The sequence below is a fragment of the Cyprinodon variegatus genome, unplaced genomic scaffold, assembly GCF_000732505.1.
Source record: "Cyprinodon variegatus isolate N-32 unplaced genomic scaffold, C_variegatus-1.0 Scaffold129, whole genome shotgun sequence".
In the NCBI taxonomy this organism is placed as follows: domain Eukaryota; kingdom Metazoa; phylum Chordata; class Actinopteri; order Cyprinodontiformes; family Cyprinodontidae; genus Cyprinodon; species Cyprinodon variegatus.
In genome coordinates, this window is record NW_015150582.1 from 431,797 (window position 1) to 450,151 (window position 18,355).

The 18,355-nt window shown below is 39.0% G+C and overlaps 2 protein-coding genes across 3 annotated transcripts in view; one reads left to right on the top strand and one right to left on the bottom strand.

Moving 5' to 3' along the window:
- The window catches only part of dstyk (dual serine/threonine and tyrosine protein kinase), a 37,697-nt gene extending 34,446 nt beyond the window's left edge, over nucleotides 1-3,251 (top strand). Inside the window, exons 13-14 of the mRNA XM_015376116.1 lie at nucleotides 1,484-1,618; nucleotides 2,650-3,251. Of these exons, the coding sequence (XP_015231602.1) occupies nucleotides 1,484-1,618; nucleotides 2,650-2,837 (323 nt within the window). The 3' untranslated portion in view covers nucleotides 2,838-3,251. The remainder of the gene's footprint in view (nucleotides 1-1,483; nucleotides 1,619-2,649) is intronic.
- A 2,797-nt stretch (nucleotides 3,252-6,048) lies between these two features.
- The window catches only part of celsr2 (cadherin, EGF LAG seven-pass G-type receptor 2), an 88,863-nt gene continuing 76,556 nt past the window's right edge, over nucleotides 6,049-18,355 (bottom strand). Inside the window, exons 21-34 of one of the 2 annotated variants that reach the window (XM_015376102.1) lie at nucleotides 17,600-17,767; nucleotides 17,400-17,523; nucleotides 17,124-17,324; nucleotides 14,922-15,096; nucleotides 14,192-14,304; nucleotides 13,964-14,046; nucleotides 13,730-13,856; nucleotides 13,527-13,637; nucleotides 12,935-13,065; nucleotides 12,763-12,848; nucleotides 12,520-12,684; nucleotides 9,780-9,989; nucleotides 8,274-8,496; nucleotides 6,049-7,119 (exon numbers count right to left, since the gene is read on the bottom strand). In XM_015376102.1, the coding sequence (XP_015231588.1) occupies nucleotides 7,113-7,119; nucleotides 8,274-8,496; nucleotides 9,780-9,989; nucleotides 12,520-12,684; nucleotides 12,763-12,848; nucleotides 12,935-13,065; nucleotides 13,527-13,637; nucleotides 13,730-13,856; nucleotides 13,964-14,046; nucleotides 14,192-14,304; nucleotides 14,922-15,096; nucleotides 17,124-17,324; nucleotides 17,400-17,523; nucleotides 17,600-17,767 (1,924 nt within the window). In that variant the 3' untranslated portion in view covers nucleotides 6,049-7,112. Of the gene's footprint in view, nucleotides 7,174-8,273; nucleotides 8,497-9,779; nucleotides 9,990-12,519; nucleotides 12,685-12,762; nucleotides 12,849-12,934; nucleotides 13,066-13,526; nucleotides 13,638-13,729; nucleotides 13,857-13,963; nucleotides 14,047-14,191; nucleotides 14,305-14,921; nucleotides 15,097-17,123; nucleotides 17,325-17,399; nucleotides 17,524-17,599; nucleotides 17,768-18,355 lie in introns of both variants that reach the window. The other variant, XM_015376101.1, reaches the window with a different exon arrangement.

An 18,355-nucleotide genomic window follows, 5' to 3' on the forward strand; every position in this document is an offset into this window, starting at 1 on the left:
CGGGAAGTTCGGTCTGGTATTGCTCCATAGTAGCGTGAGTATGAAAAGCCCTTTGGGAAACTCCTCCAACCCACACTGTGTCATTGTGACACAGCACACACAAGTGAACATTGCACACCATGAAATTGCATTTATGCCTGACCCGTGCAAGGGGGCAGCCCTCAATGGCGCCCCAAGGGAGCAGTGTGGCAGGACGGTACCATGCTCAGGGTACCTCAGTCATGGAGGAGGATGGGGGAGAGCGCTGGTTAATTACTCCCCCCACCAACCTGGCGGGTCGGGAGTCGAACCGGTAACCTTTGGGATCCAAGTCTGACACCCTAACCGCTCACCCACGACTGCCCACGTTCTGGTCCTGGTGAACTAAAAATCCCCACAGCATGATGCTGCCACCACCAATCCTTCACCGCAGAAGTGGACTCTTAAGAATAACTTGCAGTCCATCACATGCAGTGTTTTGATTGTTAGCAGTGGCTGTCTAATTGAAGCTCTTCTATGAAGATTAAGGTTCATATTTACAAGGCTTCCTAGCGTCTTCTCAGAGAGCTCCTAACTTTGCCTAAAACACTTTTATTTTCAGAGGGATTCAGATCTTTTGAGCAACCATTAGCGAGGATGTGTGTTTGATCCCGTTGTCCACTTAGTTCTGGGAGGAGAATAGAGGAGTGTTGAAAGGTATATTTGCTCCCAGAACCTCAGTTCCATCCTCCCTCCATGCATTGTACCTTTTCTTGTCTAGTGTGGGCATTAATATTCTATGACCTCATTATTAAAAGTGTTTCAAAATCTGTAATAACATTGAAATTTCTTATAAAATGTATATACATTTGTATATTCTCCATTTGTATTCATGATAACTTATTTTTTTCCTGTTATCAATTAAACCCTATTTGATTTCTCCGTATGCCAATAATAAAGTTGATCCAATCTCTATATTGATAATGGTTTAATGTCAAAGAAGTTTCTGTGCTCATTTACTCCGGTGTTTTGTTTTTGGGTGGATCAGCCAAACGGCTCTCTGTTTCCTTCATCTTCTCTGCTTGTTAAAAGTCCTCCGTTCTACTCATAACATTTCTTGACTTTAGGAGTCAATGGTGAATGGCTTTTATCATATTCAGATAAAGTTAAAGAAATCTTTTTTATTTTTTTAACCCCCAAGAGTTAGTTTTAGTCTAAGGATTCTTTGCGAAAACTGGCCCAGATCTTTAGTTGTTGATCTCTGCTGCCCCTATTGGGATCTACTCTGTATGATCCTGCCTTTGCCCTGCTTGTCAGTTTAGATACACAGCATTTGGAAAATCCTTCATTGTTCTCCTTCCACTTGCTCTGCTAGATGAAATCCCATTAAAGGCCACTAAGACGGGAATGGAACTTGAAAAAGTGTGAAAGGGTGTAAAGTACACAATAGAAGTAAAGCTTTAAATGTTCCTTTTTTAATCCAGATGTAGAGTAACAGGCTCCTCTGGCTGTTTTCTCCTAACAGGGAAGTACGATAACTCTGTAGATGTTTACGCCTTCGGGATCTTGTTCTGGTATCTCTGCACGGGTGCAGTGAAGCTTCCAGAAGCCTTTGAGAGATGCTCAAGCAAGGATCAGCTTTGGAACAATGTCAAGAAAGGTAAAGGTGTCCCTTATGAATCAGATACTTTTTATGCTTATAGAATAGAAATCAGATGGTTTTTGTTTTCCAAACTTGGAAAACTCAGAAATATCCTTTTAGTGTTCCCTACTAAGGTTAATTGTGACTAGATCCTTTGACAGTAACTATTGAAGGATTTTGTTTAATGGAAACAAATACATATATATGGAGGATGTTTTCTGTCATCAAATTAAATGCAAACATTTTGCTTCATTTTTTAAGGTAAAGGTTCATGATTTAAGCCTTTTAAAGTCCACTATATGAAACATGTGTATATATATATATATATATATATATATATATATATATATATTAACATATTGTCATTGGAACTGAAGATTTTTCATTTGTTATGAAACTTTAACTACTTCTCCCACATCTCCTCATGTGGGAGAAGCACAGAAGCAGCGCTTTTAGGCTGAAACCCCTCACAGCGGGAGAAAAACATTTCCAACACTACCTTGGTAAAGATCAACTGCTGTGCAGACTAGGTCTTACTTAGTCTTAACTTTTGATCAGAAATGTTTTCTCTCTGCCTCACATGGGGCCAGCTGGCTCTTTGCTGTTCTTTACAAAACCAGATTGAAGATAGTAGCTGATAGTTAAAGCCAGAGAAGCACCGTTCTGATCCGATCTGTCAAGCTTTTAGTTTAACAATAAACAGGAAAAGGATAAAACATAAATGTAATTAACCAGGGTCTAACATGGTTTCAGCTTTTGAACCGGCTTGATAAGAATTAGACTCCATGTGAACCCTAATCTGAGTTTTACAGAAGTTTGCCAGTTGGCATTAGTTTGAATAAATTTACTATGAGAAAAGACCTCAAAAAGCTTATCCTTAAAATGAATGCAGTCGGCTTTAACCCTCTCAGCTTTCATAGAGTTCACTATGATTCCTACCTTTCATCAGAGAGAGCTTAAGGAAAACATGAAACCATTTGTGAGAGGATATGTGGTCCCTGTCAGGTTTCTGTCGCCCTTCGGGCGCTCAGACATGTCCATCTTTTCAGGTTCCAGGCCGGAGCGGTTGCCCACTTTCGATGAGGAATGCTGGCAGCTGATGGAGGCCTGCTGGAACGGGGACCCTTCCCTCAGACCCCTGCTCGGCATCGTGCAGCCCAGCCTGCAAAGCATTATGCATCGGCTCTGCAACTGCAGCTCGGAGCAGAAAAGCAGCAGCTTAGAGGACTCAAACTGAAAACACTTCAAAAGAACTAACAGAAAAGTTTTCTTTCTTTTTTTTGTTGTATTTGTGAAGATCAGAGCTGAGCAGGCCGATGAAAGATGACCAATGAAAGCAGTCCCGCTCGTTCTCTGGTGGTGGATTTGCAATATTTATAAGGAGCTGATAAAAAAACCAAGGGTGTGCAAATGTATTTTATTGTTTGTGTTTTGTGTATTTGTATAAAAACTCCACACTATTCTTTTCTCATTGTAGCGACAGGACTAATTGCTACTTCAACAACGAAATGCTTCTAGATGCGAATTGTTTTAAAAATGGTTTGTTCCAAGTATTATCGAAAATATAAATGTGTAAGATTGATTTTAGATTGTATTTAAACTGTCTGCATCTATTCAAAAACATCTTTCTTTTTTAAATAAAATGAGCTGTTACAACAAAATTATTTCTTTTTTAATTTTGTGGCTGGAATACACAAGAGATAAAAAGGTAGCTTTTATACTTTCCTGAAAAAGGAAATCACCTTTTTGTTTTTGTTAATTTTTCAAATGATTGAAGATGACTGACTACTACACACTAAAATAAATAACTCCACCATGGCTACGCTGGAGGGGCTGCTGAGGTCAACAGTGGTAGAATCTGCTAATAGGATAAATTACATGTGGACTATCTAACTGACTTTCATTCAAATGGGCAAAAATAAGAGGTTTGCGCTTTACCTACAAGCTACGGGGCAATTGTAGGTAACCAGGGATGGTTTGATTAGATAATAAAAGATTAACTATCAGACCTTTGTGCAAAATGCATCATGGATAACCTGCAGGAGGCTACTTTAAACCTGAGACTGGTAGCATTTTCATATGGCGTGTAAAATGGCCTAGTCAAAGCTCGTAGACATCCCCCAGAACACTTGTTGCTCCAACTGATACAAAAGAGTGTTTTAAAAAATATTCACTCAGAAAGGTTGAATAAATCATGAATCGTTTCCTTCTGTTTTACAACACTGCTACTTTTTGTTGGTCTTTTTTCATGATTTCCTAATAAAATAATGCTGTATACAGTATACAGGGTGTGAATACAGTTGAAAGGAACCACACCAGCATATGGCCCTAGAACCTGAGGAATAAACTTGGATTATTATGGTGTCTAAAACCTCATTGCTTGGCTGCCTGAGCTTAAACTGTAACCCTGTTCATTCTGTAAAGCCTGTTATCTTTGAAAATATCCACTTAGAAACCAGGTGTTAAGTAGTCTGGTTCTGCTTGTTACTCTTATGACCTACTCTTAGACCTTTATGCGTTTTGTTCATGTTTTAATGATCTGACTACAGGTCTGTTTCAGTCATGATGCAGGTCTTGGCCAGGATGCGGTTGGTGAACAGATCTTTGATCTCAAGGAATGTTTTCATGGCTAAACCAAGGTCTGAATAAGTAAAGAGCAAAAGCATTTTTAATATAATAAAACTGCCTATAAACGTTGTTTGAGCTGCGGTTAAATAAATGGTTAAAGATTTTACACTTGCAGAATCCATCCATCCATTTTCTCCCGCTTAGTCCCGTCAGGGTTGCGGTGGGGGCCGGTGCCCATCTCCAGCAGTCTATGGGTGAGAGGCTGGACAAGTCGCCAGTCTGTCGCAAGAACATGCAAACTCCATGCAGAGAGACCCCGGGCCAGGAATCGAACCCAGAACCTTATTGATGCAGTGCCACAAACTGCTCCACCGTGCAGCCCCACACTTGCAAAATGATGGATCTTAAATGTTTTAAAATGAGGATGCAATATGGAACAGAAATTTTACATGTTTGAATCAGTAAAAGTATTAAAACAAAATGCATTAAAGTAATGCCGTCTAAATTGAATCAAAAAGTCCAAAGTGATACAAAAACTGTTTATTTTGTAGAAACTGGAGTGGTAGAATAAAAGAGACAATCCTTTGTTTGGACATCAGTGTTACACTACGAATGATTCTGCAGCGTTTCTCTTCATGGCAGGAAGTTTATACATTAATCTATGTTTGTAAAAAAAAAAAAAAAAAAAAATGGCATCAACAACAGCAGTAACCCAGATATTTCCTTCAGAGCATTTCTAAATACTTTTAAAGATATGTTCTTGATTCATTTACAGGCCACTCTGTACACAAATGTATTACATCCGATGAAACTCATTTTTTACAAAAAGTCATAACGGTGTGTCTCTACTCTATAAAATACAGCCGTTTAGTCACTGAACTCAAATGTGTTCATCCCTTATATATAACGAGGAAATCCGAGAGCGTCTGTGAAAACGAGCCCCTGGCAATTCTTATAAACAAACAGAAAATGTCTTTTAATTTCTCTACTTATGAAGATTCAATAAACTTTCAGTGTCGAGACATAGCTTATGTTGATCATTAACAGTTCAAACCACATACATACACTGTCTTTAATGAAACGTTTCTCCTCTTTGTGAATTTAATCAGACTAAAGTTTTCCCTGTTTTAGGTCAGTCAGGATAATTAAATAAGATGTTATTTTCTAAATGGTGTAAATGTAGAGGAAATGTGTATTGCTAAACACAGATCCATGCTTTAGTGAAATTTAAGTTAAACTAATGGATTTAACCTGAGGAAAAAAACAAACACTGAGTATATTTGTGTGACATTGAGATTTCAGTAGGAGGCCTGTGGAGCTTTACTCCTCTGGTTTATTACCAAAGACTATTTCTCAACATGTAAAGGAGCAATTAAAAAAAAAAAATTATTTCAATTTTTAAATGCTTTCCTGGACAAGAAACTTATTTTTAGGCTGCGTCCTTTTGCCAATTTAAACTAATACCAGTCATTATGATCACTGTCATTTTTGGATCCTAATCTGAATCCCAAGTTAAAGTACGGAGGTGGCGGCATCATGTTTTGCTGCAGCAGTGGCTAGTTAACTTCATAAAAATGAACGCCATCATGTGGAATAAATATGGAGATAAAGTTAAATTTCTACACAGCAACCAGGAAATAGAAGTTTAGGCACCAACAGGTTTTCTGGTTATACTCCCGCAGCAGTGTGTCGCAGTGAGCTTTACGCAGACATTTTTGATTTATGCTCAAAATTGAAGTGTGGTCTGTGCTATACACTGTGGGTCTAGATACAGCCGAGTTGATGAAGAAGTTGGGGCAAGTTTGTCCGACAACAGAGGGACATGAGGGCGAAAAAGAGCGAGGATCCAGGTGGAGAAAGGGTCCCAGCATTCTCTTGCACCTCACTCTTCTAGCTGGTCCAACTTCACGAGTTGTTTTCCGCAATTTCAGTCATAAAAAAAAAAACAAGCCGGCCTCCTGTCTGCGGCACTGTCTGACCTACAATTTGGGAGAGGTGCAGCATAGTGTCGACAGAGGGGCCATCTTTGAGTTCACTGCAACACCTACGCAGACAACCTAGTTTAGAAGTATAAATCAGCCTTGGGTAGGCAATGTCACATGATCTCAGTCCCAGATCTCAGTTTTAGAAAGGTCTAAAATGCCAGCAAACTATTGTAAGATGCTTGTGGAGCGATACATTAAATATCTGACCAGAATCTTATACTTTAAAGGCATTTCTACTGAAAACTATGAACAATTATTTCAACTTCTGAATTTAAGGAAAGGTGTGAAAATGAGTTCAAAGATAATCTGGAATTAAGCATGACTAAATTTTTAAGCAACCCTGACTGACCTTAAACTTAACTTATCTGCTTTAATGAAATGGGAGAGGAAAAGAATTAGACTTCTTTTTTTATACAGAGTATGTAATTATCTGGTTTAAACATGTTCATTTTTTCTCTCCTGATTTAAAGTTCTGTTCAGCATCCATTGGTTCACAAAAACACACATGACCCAAAGTTTACTGTCCTTTGACTTCTCCTCTGACTCAATAACCTGAGTCTGATCTGGAGCAGGCACAGAGCAAGCAGAGAATCGCCTCAAAACAGCTAACAAATGACCATAAAAAGAGGTATCCCTGAATGTTTGAGCCTACATCTAAACAACCCGCCCAAACACAGACTTCAAAACAGTATTCATATCCAGGAATAAAAAAAAAAAACTATAAAAAAAAGGTTTACCATCAATAAAATAAAAAAAGTGCATTTCTTCAAGTATGTAAACAAAAATTCTTTAAAGGGCGGCTTGTTTCATCAGTGTGCTCTGACTCCTGAAGTTTTGGCTCGCACGTACGAACTCACACACTCTCTCCTTTAGAGCATTATGATGATGAAGAGGGCTCTTCCTGCCTCCTCGTTGAGTTCAAAGTGGCGTCTGGCGCTCCTTGTGAGAAGAGGGAGGCTCTACGACCTGCAAAGATACATCCCTCCATCAGCATGGGTCACATGGAGCTGTTGCATGTGAAGACAGTATTCTGATGAGGAATCAATGACAATTTATTACCATCTTATAAATCCTCCATAAACGTTCTTTATTAAAGGCCCACAGCACATACTTTCTATGAGATCTAAGATATCAGTTATGATGATACCAGTAATTTAATAAAAGACAGGGATTTTTCTAAATCTTTTTTTCCTTCGATGAATAATTGAACTCACTTTAAAGTTCTTTTTCCCTATTTTCTCTGAGATTACTCTAGCAGAGATGAATTGATTTATCTGTACATATTTATGCTAATGTCTCTGTTCGAACTGCATGACCTGCCCTTGTAAGTATGTAGCTTCATTTTTTTTAAAAATATCTATGTTTGTTTTATAATTCTTTTATGAATGTAGTTGGCATTATACACCTTGTCCAGGGACAACAGTTGACAACAGCTAATACTGATACATTTACAGAAATGTTCATTAAATAAATAAATAAATAAATTTCAAGAATTTGTGCACATTTATCACAAGTGCAAAAATGCTATATATCTATATATCTACATAAGTGTTTGAGGACAACTATGCGCAGGTTAAAGAGAAAAACCAAAGACATTTGTCTATCTGCGTTGCACGAAGTAAGTTTTTCGATGTCCTACAAAATTTGTCCATGGGTTTATTTTAATTTGTTGTACTTTATTAGCGATGGAAAAGAAAACAGAGCATCTGTAAAGAGGTTTATATATATATATATGTGCCACATAAGCAGTACCTATAGCGATTTGAAGTTTCTCTAACAAAGGGGAATCAAGCAGCCTCACAAGTTTCTGTCACATTGTTATAAACCCTTATTTTGTTTCATGGATTAGAGAACAAAGCTTTAACTTTTACAATGGGACAGGTGTTGTGTTCGTTTACACAGCAAGGCTACACATTGAAGTGATTGATGAAAACAACAGTCACTGAGAACAACAGGACAAACTGGAAAATAAATAGACAGCTGGACACCTCTATTGACTGTACCACACACTGCCAGCAGGGGGAGACACAGACAGCTAGGAAACAGCACTTATTTCTTTCATGAAATGTTTGTGTCGCTCACAGTAGTTTAAATGTGGATTTGTACATTCTGACACTTACTCTGACCCTGAAGAGTCGCCGTCCACCGTTCCTGCCTTGATGCTCAGGGCCACGCCGTTCAGCTGCTCCTGTAAGCCGGGTTTAGGAGGCCCGGCTCGGGTCCGACTGGAGGAGGATCCCTGTGGAGAGGCTGTGCCAGGAGTTCCTCCTACAGGTTCACTGTGGACATGATGGAGACTGTTCCTCTCTACGATGGGAGAAAGCTGCTTCTTCTTTAGGATCCCTGGATAAAAAATTAAAGTACAGGAGCCCCAAAGCGCCACAGGATTATTACTTCAATCTGTCAATGTTAGAGAAACACATTACTATTACTATTTTACGGTTGCCTGTATTTTAGGCTAAAGGAGCAAGTATTCAGTGAATAACATAATAAAATTAACAATATTACTTATCTGAAATATTAAAACGTGATCTCTAAAAAAAAGAAAACCTAATAAATAATACCTGAATCTACAAATTATTTAAATGAGCTTTTGATATTTTCAATAATTGTCTATATTCGAAAGAAAATGGAATTGTATGTACTATATGAAATTACATTATTTAAATGAAAGTAAAAATAAAATTACGTCCTGAAACATTTTGATTAGTTTGTTTTCTATTTTATCTAAAAAAAAACACAAATGTGAATATTTAAACAAAAGGAAAAAAACGTAAATAATTAAAATATCTTGAACAAATAATGAACACAAATGAAAATNATAGATAGATAGATAGATAGATAGATTTACTTTATTTATCCCAAGCTGGGAAATTGCAGTGTAGCAGCAGCTTTACACATAGTGACAGTCACAACACAATAAGATAAAGAAAAAGTAAAAAATCACATAACATCCACACGAATTTACATTATAAAAGTACAGTGAACAGTCCTAATGTGCAGTGAACAGATTATAAATAATGTATTAAAAACATGAAGTGCTTTTGTAAATAAAAGTAAAAATACAATTACGTCCTGAAACATTTTGATTAGTTTGTTTTCTATTTTATCTAAAAAAAAAAACACAAATGTGAATATTTAAACAAAAGGAAAAAAAACGTAAATAATTAAAATATCTTGAACAAATAATGAACACAAATGAAAATTATTTTATTTTTGTGTTTTTTTTTAACAAAATTATTCAGTATTTCAATAGCAATAGATAAACTCACTTGTTTAATGTATTTCTACTTTTATTTACTGTAATGATGCAAAGGACACATCTAATTTAATTATTCATTCATTTATTCTAGTGTAGAGTGCTGACTTAAATGACAGCTACATTTAATTAATCATTTTCATATCCAGTGTAAATAATAAGAAATCAACTAATTTATTTAATGTATTCATTTCCACTTTACCTCAATTTTACTACAGTGTACTGCAACATTTACATCAATACATAATTATCTATTTATTCCACATGACATGTCTTCTTATTTCTTGTCTGATTTCTTTGCTGAGCTAAGATTTAATATGTGTGTCATTCATACAGATGCCTGGTTGCTGTGATTTATAGAACGTACCTCTGTGAGGGTGGGTGCTGAGGTTTGGAAAGACAGGCAGCAGTACTGTCATGCTGTCCGGTGACCTGTCGTCTGATAATGAGCGCAGATTATGGCCCAGAACTGGTTGGGCTGACTCTGGACTGTCCATCTTTGATCCTTCTCCACCTGCAAACTCGCCGTTACCCACTGTGTAATCCTCAGGCCAGTGCATCCTACCTAAACTGTTGTCTGAAGAATAAAGTGACAAAAATTAAGTTTAGTCTTCCAGGGGCAACACAAAGAAAATGATATAATATGATAAATACATTATTATCCACTCTTCAAAATGGGGGGGAGGTGAGAAAATATGAATTTAGGTAAGGCTGAGTTGGAAAATGGCTTAGAAAATATTATTTGCTCTTCTAAACTTGCCTTATCTACACTTAAGAGAATATTTCTTTAAAAGCTAAAAAAAAGGAGGATGCTGTGGGATCAGTAAGTCTCTTTCCTCACCTACAATCTCAAAGGTAAATATAAGGAATAATTTAATCAGAATCAGACATACTTTAATAATCCCAGAGGGAAATTACTATAATTATTAATGAAAGGTGTTCGAACACCCACAGCTCAGCCTTGAAAGTTTAACAGCCATTTAAATATTCATACATGTAACGAGATCACAACTGATATTTATCTTTTTCAGTCTATATAATCCTCTTAATGGGAGATTTAAAAAAACACCCTCCAGAAACCTAAAAAGGCACTTAGGATTGCCATAACTCCAGATGTCTGAGTGTGTATACCAAATCTGGATCAAAAAAGGTTAAACTGTGTTGAGATGTTAAAGGCAAGTATTTTGGTCAGATGAGACTAAATCTGTTGCATTGTTTCCTATCCTACAATGCAGACTGCAGAGCAAATGTGGTAGGTTTTGTTTGCCTATTCAATGTGCTACCATTGTGAACAGTGAATGTTTATTAGGACCAAAGGTGTGGAATTCAGTGATTTATTGGATCCAAAGAGGATGCATTACTTTCACTCCATTATGGAACAGCATCCTGTGTCACCAAGTCTTTATTGCAGCGATCAGATTTTAACCTACATGGGTATCATTTATACAGTAGGTATGGTAAAAAATTCTGTTGTTTCAGAGTTTGTTAAACCCAACTGGGACTTGTAATGTTTTTTTCTTTTAAAGAGATTTTATGGCACCAGTGCCTTGTTTTTTCAACAAGGAAAGGGGATATGAGAGAGTGGGAGACACATGCGGCAAAGGACCACATGTCGGTCACGTCGTGGGCTAAGGCCTCCGTACATGGGGCATGTGCACTAACCACTGCTCCACCAAGACAGGTACAGCGTTAATGCAATGTTACATAGATGACAGGCTCAGGAAGGAGGCGGTGGGAGGAGATTAGTGATCGAAAGATACAGGATTCTTTAGGCCAATACCAACACCGATCATTTTGACTTAAGTACGGTCCAGTGGTTCTAAAACTTTTCTTGCTGGGCCTGCCTTTGCTTTACAAAAAAGTTTTCACACCTCCTCCATTACTGAACACTCTCCCCCCGTTCTGCAGATCCAACTTTTAAAAAACTGAAGCCGGGCATACACTGTGATTTTTTGAATCGTTGCATGCAGCTACAGCTCAAAATGTATGTTCTCACGCTCTGATGCAATCTACCTGCTCACACTGGATGTCTAAAAACCATGTCGGACTCAGCTCCTCAGTGAGATGGCGCTACCCGGACTCATCCATCCTGAAGCCAAACGAGTAGAAGAGGAATATGAAGCTCACTAGAGTGAACCGCGCTGCCTTGGCAATTTCTGCAATTTTGAGCCGAAAGCTCTAAAAAGAAAAGGCAACGACATATTTGGACAAAGACATGGCTGAGCAAACGTGGCTACTATGGTCTGTCAATTCTACAGAAAGAACTTGACTCGCACCCCTGCCATGTTTTTGTCTGTGAGGAAGAAGAAGAAGAGTCCTTGTTTGCGATTACCACTAAGCGAGACATCTTGATTCCTGATAGGGAGGTGGTCGTGAGACGCCCCTCGTTACCCCCTGTAAACTACACAATATACGACGGACAATCAAGCTGAAAATCGACCCGATCCAAAAATTCTCGCACTACTAGAAAGTTGGCCCAAAAAGGGCAAAAAATTGTACAGTGTATGCCCGACTTTAAACCTTTTACATTGCAGTAAAATAAACAACAGCCTTATTACAAATTACAAAACTGCCCATTTTAAAGAGCAATTATCTTACGTTTAACTAATTAATTAACTATTTATTGGAATTCATCTTTGCTCTCAATACAGCATAAAAAAAAACATCTCTAAATGGGCAATGTATGTAGTTCATTTTTAGCAGACTCCTGCAATTACATTGGGTCTACCCCAGAGGGCGTAGATGACCCCCCCACCCCCACTTTGGGAACCTCTGGTCTAACTGATCCCCAATACGTGCTGTTGACTTTCAATATTGTATTTGCTAAATAAAACCATGATCAAAAATGGTAAACAAATGGATAGAGCAGCAATGCATGATCTTATGGCAGGGCTGCAAACAACTGCCAATATTGCCCAGAATCATCAGCTGACCAACGTATTGTCTGACATATAGATGTAGTAAAAGATCCCTCTCTTTGCACCAATCTGGTGATGCTTTGTTTTTCACAACAGATATTGATTCCTAACATACAGCTTTTTTACTTTTCATAATAGAACAGAACAGCTAATGTACCTATATTTGTATAGTGATTCTGTCCTATTTACCATGTAGTTGTGGCCTCTTAGTCCCATTAGACGCCAGATTTTCCCAGCATTCCTCTGGTGGGAGTGGACCTTCCTCGTCCTCGCTGTCAGAGGACTGCGTAGAGGTGTAGGATCCACTCTGGTCGTCCTCCAGGGACAGATCGCTGTCTGAGTCACTGTCATGATCTACAGTGTAAACAGATAAAGGGTTAGGTGAAGCACAGAGACCGAACCAGTGCTGCTAAGGAGGATCAAAGACAGTACCGTCCGGGTTCTCCTTCTTTTCTTGGAAGAGTGACGTCTGCTCGTTTAGAGCTATGTGAGCCTGGCTGTTGTTAAGTCCTTCCTCTCTGAAAAAAAAAACAGAGCGTGAAACTCATAGCTATTCCACTCAGGCAGCACCACCAGACATCTGATTGTTAAATATTTTGCTAACCGGAGGGTAAATGGCACATAGCTCTGCTGGCTCTTCCCACTCTGCATGGTGCCATTTAAAGACAGGCTGGAGTCGCCAAAGGGGAGGTGGTACAACCTTCCATCCATGTAGCTGGTATTGCATTTGTAGCTCTGGAATAAAAGAGAAAAGGTGTTTTAGGATAAAGGGAAATCTAAAATAATGGATGGATGGATGGATGGATGGATGGATGGATGGATGGATGGATGGATGGATGGATGGATGGATGGATGGATGGATGGATGGATGATTATGATGAATGGACAATGGATGGGTGGATGATGGATAGATGGGTGAATGATGAATAGATGAATGGATATAATGGATGGATGGATGGATGGATGGATGGATGGATGGATGGATGGATGTTACAGGGATCAAAAGTGAAAGTCTGAAATTAAAACATCTTCTTATTCTTAAAGCTAAAATTCCTAAACCAAAATCAGAGATTTGTGTAATGAAAGTTGTTATTAATTTAAAAATAATAAACATTTCGACAAAAAGAACAAAGAAAAATATACATAAAGTAAAGGTACTGGTAAGAAAAAATATAAGTAAAGCCCTAATCACTCACCGAAGCCTTAGATTTGATCATGTGATCCGGACGCTTCCTGCTGCAGCAGTATTTCATGGCCTTCCTTGCTTCCTTATTGAAGACAATGCGGAAAAAGAAAACAAAAGGACCCTGAAAATGTTCCAAACAGAGAAATTATAGAAGGTCAACTCAGTATACTAAAACCCTTCAGCTGCTTGAGATCATAGCTGCGGTTCATTCACCTGCACACAGTTAAAGCCTGCAAACAGGTAGTGGAAGATGATCATGTCGCTGTTGACTGAGAGGAGTGCAAGGAAACATGTGATGGAAACCAAGAGAAGGACACCGACAGCGGTCTTCAGGCCTGAGCTGCAGGATGGAGACCAAACAAAGACGGTTAGAGTGAATTTCTAAAGACCTGAGGATGCTTTCCCTCTGGTCTGTCATTACTCATCTGTTACATCTGGGACACTCACACTGGGGGCTCTTTCTTCTCAACGCTGTGGTGTCTTAGTGAGCAGAAGGCTCTGGATGACAGGATGTACAGGAAGATGTTCATCTGTAGATAAAACACCAGACATGTGACATCTACTGTATAAGGCTAAGCAACACATTTAATCCTGACAAACTGCCATCTTTACCCACATGCCTTTTTAAGTTAATGTAAAGTAAACTAAGACATAGCCTACTGAAGTGGGACTCACCGACACCGCCAGGGCAATGGGTCCAGCAAAGCTCCAGATCAATGTGTCGTACATGGACAGCCAGCAGAAGTCAGGGTTGCCGTAGCCTTCAGGGTCCAGTCCCACTGCCAGACCTGCAAACACGCCACATAACACAGGAATGAAAAACACAACACTACAGTATTTTTACCTCCTCTGCTGCAGTTTTTTCTTTTAAAATAAGATCCCAACATACTTTGAATATCGTAAATACATGCTACCACAAATAAAACAGGAATTTGTTCTGATTGGTGCATTAAATATGCAAATTTAACCGTATACGTAAATATAAAAGAAAAAAAAAACATATTAAACTTTTCACATGCTACCTTTATTCGGAGGATGCTAACATTTATTGTTTAATCATTGATAATTTTATTTCAGACACTTTAGAAGAAGCAAAATAACAAGAAAGTAAGGAATCAAAATATGATTAAACAACTCCTCCAGATGTTCCATCTGCCCCCATGAATTAGATCGAGGAATTAGGCTTTAGTTCCTGGATTAAAAGGGGGCTGGTAGAAGCAAACACCCAAATAGATAAAATGTAGATAGTAGATTGCTACTGCAAGAACTCTCATCACTGTTCCCAATCACAGTTTACAATAGCACAACTTATCTTCACATTTGCTGCTTCTATGTATAAAAAGCTAAATGAAAATAAATCCAGTCTTTTGACACAGTATTTAGGTACCATTATAAGGATGCAGACCTGTAATGAAGGCGGGAACCCCCCAGCCGATCAGGTAGTAGAACCTCATGGGTCCGTAGTTGATGTCTCGGACTTCGCTGATCATACGGTAGATGTGCAGCCCTTCTAGGAAGAGCCAGGAGAAGGAGCACAGATAGAAGAAGTGCAGCAGGATGGCGATGACTGTGCAGAGAAACTGCAGGAGAAAGACAGATTAGGTTGAGTCTCTTTTCCTCAGGTTATCCCCACTACAGACCCCCTTTAACTCAGGAGACAATGGAAATATTCCTCTTAGGAAAAGCATGATCAACTCTTAAAAAATGTCAAGTCAGTAAACATACAAGACTTAAAAGGTTCATATTAGTTCTATATATGCCTGGAGCACACATTGCTTTAGTGGCAAAGAAAAAAAGGTGAAATGCAAAAGGTTTTCTGGTAGAAAAAATACTACTTTTTAAGATTAATTTACATATTTGATAATTTGGTACCAATATGTCAAAAAGTATATGCCTAGGTAAATAGTTATTTAAAAAAAAAATAGCTCTAAAGCAACACTATTTACATTTCAGCCACTGGGGAGCACTAGACCTGTAACCCTAACCTTTAGGGCTAAAATTTATCTAGTACTTAAACAGAGCTGCTTTAGAATTTTTTTTCTTCCTCGGGAAATCCAGCTAAGCATAAAATCATGAATATCCTGGATAAATCTAAAACTGAAGTTTTTTGTTTTTATTTAAGCAAGAACTGACTTCTTTTTGGAAACAGGACATACTTCTTTCATAGGATTACAGAACTTGAAAATGTTTAAAGAAAAATACTTTTTTGATACACATTTTAATTAAAAAAAAAGTTCAAGTTAAAAAAGTATACTGTTTCCAGTAATCTGTGGAAAAATCGTTCCTTCCATTAAAGCGATTGCGGACAAAAGCTATATTGTTTTGCATGAAGAAAGTCAGCATTATGCATGAGGACCAGAACATAGCGTAGTTAATCCTCATGTCCCAGTCACCTGCAGAATGATTGAACTACATTTCTGTTTCTAGTGGCTGCTTGACAGATAAACAGTGATGAGGTAATGAATTTATTGAGGCGAAACAATGTTTATATGACAATGTAGAAAAAAAAAGAAAAGTTTAACTTTAGTTGGTACAGTATTGCTGCACGCCACCCCTCCTCCCTTACCCAAGCCGTCAAGGACTAATGCACTGACGAGTTGGAAGACGTAAAACTGATTAATGTGTTAAGTTCAATAAATTGACAGTAAACACACGTATAGATCCCAATGGGAAGGTGCATCAACCCTGCACAATTTGCACGAGCATACAGTCTCATTGAAATTTAGACACATCCACTTCCGTCTTTTTACGACGGAGGAAGGGGGAAGTGAGGTACGCCATAAAGCAGTCCACATATCTGTAGTTGTGTTGTATGGCAGGGTTACTGCCACCCTCCTTAAAGTTGCCTAGTGCTGGAGAAAGCAACACAGACCCCACCAGGCCATGACAGAGGTGTCATTCAACTAGTTGTAAGTCGATGTATAATCACAAGTTATGAAAATATCTCATGAAGTTTCAGAAGTTACACTAGTGTTGGTTTAAGGTAAAATATTCAACAATTAAATGTAGAAATGTTGTATATTGAATAAAGATGAACAATTAACAGTAATAAGGACCTTATTGAGGCTACTCAGTGGAGCAATGGGTAGAACTGCTGCCTTGCAGCAAGAAGGTTCTGGGTTCAATTCCTGGCCTAGGGTCTTTCTGCATGTTCTCCCTGAGCATGCATGGGTTCTCTCCGGGTACTCCGGCTTCCTCCCACAGTCCAAAAAACATGACTGTTAGGTTAATTGGCTTCTCTAAATTCTCCTTAGGTGTGAGTGTGTGTGTGAATGGTTGTTTGTCCTGTCTATGTGTTGCCCTGCGATGGACTAGTGACCTGTCCAGGGTGTACCCCGCCTCTCACCCATAGGCACCCCTCGTGACCCCACTTAGGAGAAAGCGTGTTAGAAAATGGATGGATGAAGAACCATATTGATTTGACTTTATCAGTTGTAATTTTTCAAGGATTTCCCTTAGCCCTAAAAAATGTATTTGTTTGGGACAAACTACCCCTAAAAAATACATGATTTAGAGCTAAGAATGTGGTTGTAAACAGGATTTAGTGAAGAACCTTCAGAGATGTGACTGAAAAAGCTGAAAAGAAGAGAAAGGCTGAGCAGTTTACCGGGTTATCAGCCTGGTTGATGCCAAGGATGAAGATAAGCTCAGACAGAAAGAAAGCGGTGGCTCCATTGTTGATTATACTCGTCTTGTTGCACTGCATTGCTCTCAGGGACAGGAGGAAGACTGAGGTGAGGAAGAGGAAGCCCAGCGTCACACTAGCTGAGCTCCATGTCAGGATTTTGATTGGCAGGATCTCTCCATTCTGGTGGAAATATGGAGGTTTAGCACAGAGCTGCAACAATGCTGGTGGTTCACAGAAAGTCCTGGTTTCACCCACCTCCCTCCTTGAGACGTCCATCAGCACAGCGAAGCTGGTCATGTGATAACACTGACAGCTGATGTGGGTGCTGTTCCTGAAAACCACCTCGCAGCCTTTGGCAGACCAGCCACCGCTCCCGCCTCTGAAACACAACCAGACAACATGAGAGAAAAGTCGCTTCACTCCACTGCATCGGCATCTTCTGTCCTCACACTCACAGTATGGTGTGATTCCAGAACACGCAGATGGGTTTAGAGCGCTCCTCGCTGGTGACCAGGCGGAACTGCACGGTGATGGGCTTATCCAGCGTGTGCTGCAGCAGCTCGTCATTGTCGTGTACTGTGATGCTGACCACCGGCGTGTTGATGACCGGACGCTTTGGCACGCTGTCACAAACCGAAAAAAAAAACATGAACTTTACCACAACTTCATGCAGGAGCAGGAAATATTCTGTTTCTACAAAAAAATATTTTGTGTTTGTTGCACATTTATTTCATATTCCTGATTATGCAAATATGGTCATTTAAGGGGATGGGATAGAAGTGGAGGGGAGGTAGGAGCAAGGGTGGAGCTGGAGAGGAAGTAGAGAGAAGCATTGCTTGTCACACATCTTGTTTTGGCCTACAGATAGTGCTCAACAGCCCATCTAGTGGTGACATTTTACTGACATATATGTGCTTTTTATTCCAAAGCAGTGGGGGATTTACCATTAGGCAATACTACTGTAGGCAGTTGCCTAGGGCCCCAATTTCCTGGGGGCCCCATAAAATATATATTTTTAATATATATTTGTGCACATTAATTATCTTTTTGATTAAACTATAATATTAAGTGTGTCTCAGCCCCCCCTTCAGTGTCCACCACATTGGATCAGTCCATTTGCTGCACAGGTTCAGAAAGGTCCAAACAGACAGCAGAAAACCATTTCAAAACAAACGATGCAAAGAGCAGTGTTGCCAACTTAGCGCTTCAGT